General features: G+C 57.8%; 1 protein-coding gene across 1 annotated transcript in view; it reads right to left on the bottom strand.

The window, feature by feature from the left end:
- The window catches only part of LOC106528626 (A-kinase anchor protein 6), a gene marked incomplete at its 5' end in the record, with an annotated part of 8514 nt that extends 5688 nt beyond the window's left edge, over nucleotides 1-2826 (bottom strand). Inside the window, 1 exon segment of the mRNA XM_014023841.1 lies at nucleotides 301-2826. Coding sequence (XP_013879295.1) covers nucleotides 301-2826 — 2526 coding nt within the window.
- Between the last annotated feature and the right edge of the window lie 188 nt (nucleotides 2827-3014).

Genomic DNA, 3014 nt, shown 5'->3' with positions numbered 1-3014 from the left:
AAAAACATTATTCAGCTGAGAGAAGAAAAATTACAAATATATTCCATCCTCAGTATGTTTAAAACCACAGCAGCTGTTTTAATACACTTCTGATAAAAACTCCCAAGTGTTGCTTTATTTTGATACAAAGATTATTTAAGTAGAGTTTATAAAAGCTGAGATACTCAGTTACATTTCAGCTTTTTGAGAAGAAACGTCAAGAAAACCTCTTGGAGCTGAAGAGGTTAAACTCTGGTCATGGGAGGAGATATGTATGTTTGGTTTAACCAGTGGCACATTYACATTAATCAGTTTTTTTACCTTGTCTCTGATCTGTGCCAGTGGTCCAGGACTCAGGTCTTGGACGGACCCCCTCAGGTTCAGCTCTTGGGTCTGGTTCTCTTTGTTTTTCAGAGCCACTGAAGCCATGTCGATGAGCTCCATCACGAAGCTGTGCACGCCCTCCTTCCTGCTTTGGTCTCCACTCTGTGGGCGGGGCAAGGAGGAGGGGGCGTGGCTGCAGCAGGACGAGGATTTGGGACGTTTTTTGGAGGGCAGAGATGAGTCTTTGGCTCGGACCTCCCTCCTCGTCTCCTCCGTCACGAAGGATGAGAACTTGAACTTCTCCTGGATGTTGATGGCCCTCCTCCCTCCTGCAGCTCTGCTGCTGAGCAGTGCATGCTGGGACCTGCGGTCCTCGCCCGGCGAGGGGGGCGGGGGCGAGCGCAGGGGGATGCCGTGGCAGGGCAGCTCCCCCTGCAGCTGTCCCACCAAGGAGGACGTGGGCTTGGAGAAGGTCAGCAGGTCGCAGGACGGGGACAGACACAGACGTCTGGTTGAATCTGGGTCCTCTCTCAGGCCGACTCCATCTTGGTTCGACTCGTCAGGTCTGGTGTTGAYGTAGAACTCTGTCACAGCGTCCCCCTTCTTAGTGAAGACGCTGGACTCTTCTCGGAGGAGCTCGTCRTCTTCGTCACGCCGGTTCAAACAGATCTGGTCCACATTGCCGTTCTCCACGTCGTCCACGAACTGACTGATGTAGGTCTGGTTCCTGCGGTTCTCCTCCTTCCTGTCTCGCTCTGCTCCTTCCCTTTGGTTCTGGTTGGTCTCTTTAGCAGCTGAGGACGTGAAGGACGAGGACGGAGACGTCCCACACTGCAGCTCGTCCCGCAGACCCGCCTCRGTTCTGGACAGGAGAGAGGAAGAGGAGGAGCGAGGAGACCTGATCCAGCTCTGGAGCTCCCTCTTCATGTAGTCCAGTCCCAGGATGTAGGAGCTGTCCACGTCCTCTTCGTCCTCGTCCCCCGAGGACGTCCCGCTCAGCCGGTCCTCCTGTCCCTCCTCTTCATCACGAACCCCGAGTTCTTCCTCGGTGAGCGTCAGCGTGGAGGAGGACAGCAGGTCGCTGATGTCCTCGTCCTCGTCCGTGCACGCCGATGTGCACGAGACGTTCACCARCATGCTGAGGCTGGCCACATCCGGCTCGTCCCCGCCCGGTCCCGCCCGGCTGCTGGGACCGGGTCTCCTGCAGGACCTGGGGCTGGCGGCCATGTTTGTGTCCAGCAGCGGCCTGTGGTTCCTGTGTGAGGACACGTCCTCGGAGCCCACAGACGAGTCCTCGATGAGCGAGACCGTCCCCGAGCTTCGGCCGGTCCACTGCAGCTCCCCTGAGAGGGGGGAGCCCTGCCCCCCCAGAGAGGGGGAGAGGGGGAGCAGGCTCCTCTGAGGGGAGCTGCTTGGAAGCGTCACGTCGGAGACGCTCCGGGTCATGTTGGACACCACAGGGGTCTGGATGTCCTCCAGACGTCTCAGGAGGTCCAGGGTCCTCCGGCTCAGCTCCCCTGCAGCACCTCCTCCTGTGTTTGGACCCAAGTCCAGGTCTCTGGGGCTGCCGGCCTCGGTGCTGGATCCCGGGTTCAGGCAGCTCTCCAGGGAGGCGGTCCGATGCAGGGGGTCTTTGGAGGGAAACAGGTCCACGCCCGGAGCCAGCAGAGACTCCAGACTGGAGGTCTGAGATAAAACCGGACTGGAGTCCWGACACTTGAGAAGGGGGCGGGGCTCCAGACTGATGTAGGGGTCCGGGTTCAGCATGATGACATCATCATCATGGACTCCACCTCCTTCAAAGTCAGAGTCAGAGTCTGCTGGGGTCAGGATCCCGTGTCCGTTCACCAGAATCTCCACGGCCTCGCCTCCTCTCCTCCTGCTCCTCCTCTTCGTCTCCTCCTCTGTCCTCTTCTTAGTGTCTCCTCCAGTCCCCCTCCTCGTCCACCCGGTCTGATGAAGCTCGGGGACAGCCTCCTCCTCCTCAGCTTGGACGTCAGAGCTGGACGTCGTCTCCACGTCTCCGGTGTCACTGACGATCCCGCTCTCAGAGTCTGAGCGGGGACGGTTGTCCAGCTGTCCTCTGCCTCTGTCCCGAGTGTTGGACATGAGAGGTCCCAGCAGGTCTGGGAGGGACTCCAGTGAGGACAGGGAGGAGTCTTTGCTGAGGCTCTTCAGGGTTTGAGCTTTGGTGAGAGGAACCTCAGGCKGTCTGTAGAACTCTACGTTATGGAGGGAGAACACCTGGAGGATGTTACTGTGAGGGGGGACGGCCCTCTGAGACACCTGGACTTGGGTTCTGACTTGACTCTCCATGGACAGAGTCCTGTCTGAAGACTGGTCCGGGTTGGTTTGTTGGGCGTGAGTCGGGTCGGACTCTGGTTCTTCTCCAGGTTCTGTCTCTGGGATGGTCATGTCCGTCTCGTCCCACTCCCAGGAGTCTTCTGGTGCCGGGGCGGTGGGACCTGCTGGACTGATCTGGCACAGGTCCATCAGACCCGCCTCCAGGAACTTCTCGTTAACCTGCCGAAGGAAAAGAAGGAACAAGTTAAACTGGTTTGATTTTATTTTGTTAGTTTAGACAGAGGTGAAACCAGAACCTACATCCTGTCCACGAAAACCACAAACAGGACCAGAGACCACGAGCAGAGACCAGGAGCAGAGACTAGGAGCAGAGACCAGGAGCAGAGACTAGGAGCAGAGACCAGGAG

The sequence above is a fragment of the Austrofundulus limnaeus genome, unplaced genomic scaffold (assembly GCF_001266775.1).
Source record: "Austrofundulus limnaeus strain Quisiro unplaced genomic scaffold, Austrofundulus_limnaeus-1.0 Scaffold392, whole genome shotgun sequence".
Classification (NCBI taxonomy): domain Eukaryota; kingdom Metazoa; phylum Chordata; class Actinopteri; order Cyprinodontiformes; family Rivulidae; genus Austrofundulus; species Austrofundulus limnaeus.
The sequence above is the reverse complement of the archived record's forward strand: the minus strand, read 5'-3'. Positions and strand labels throughout refer to the sequence as shown.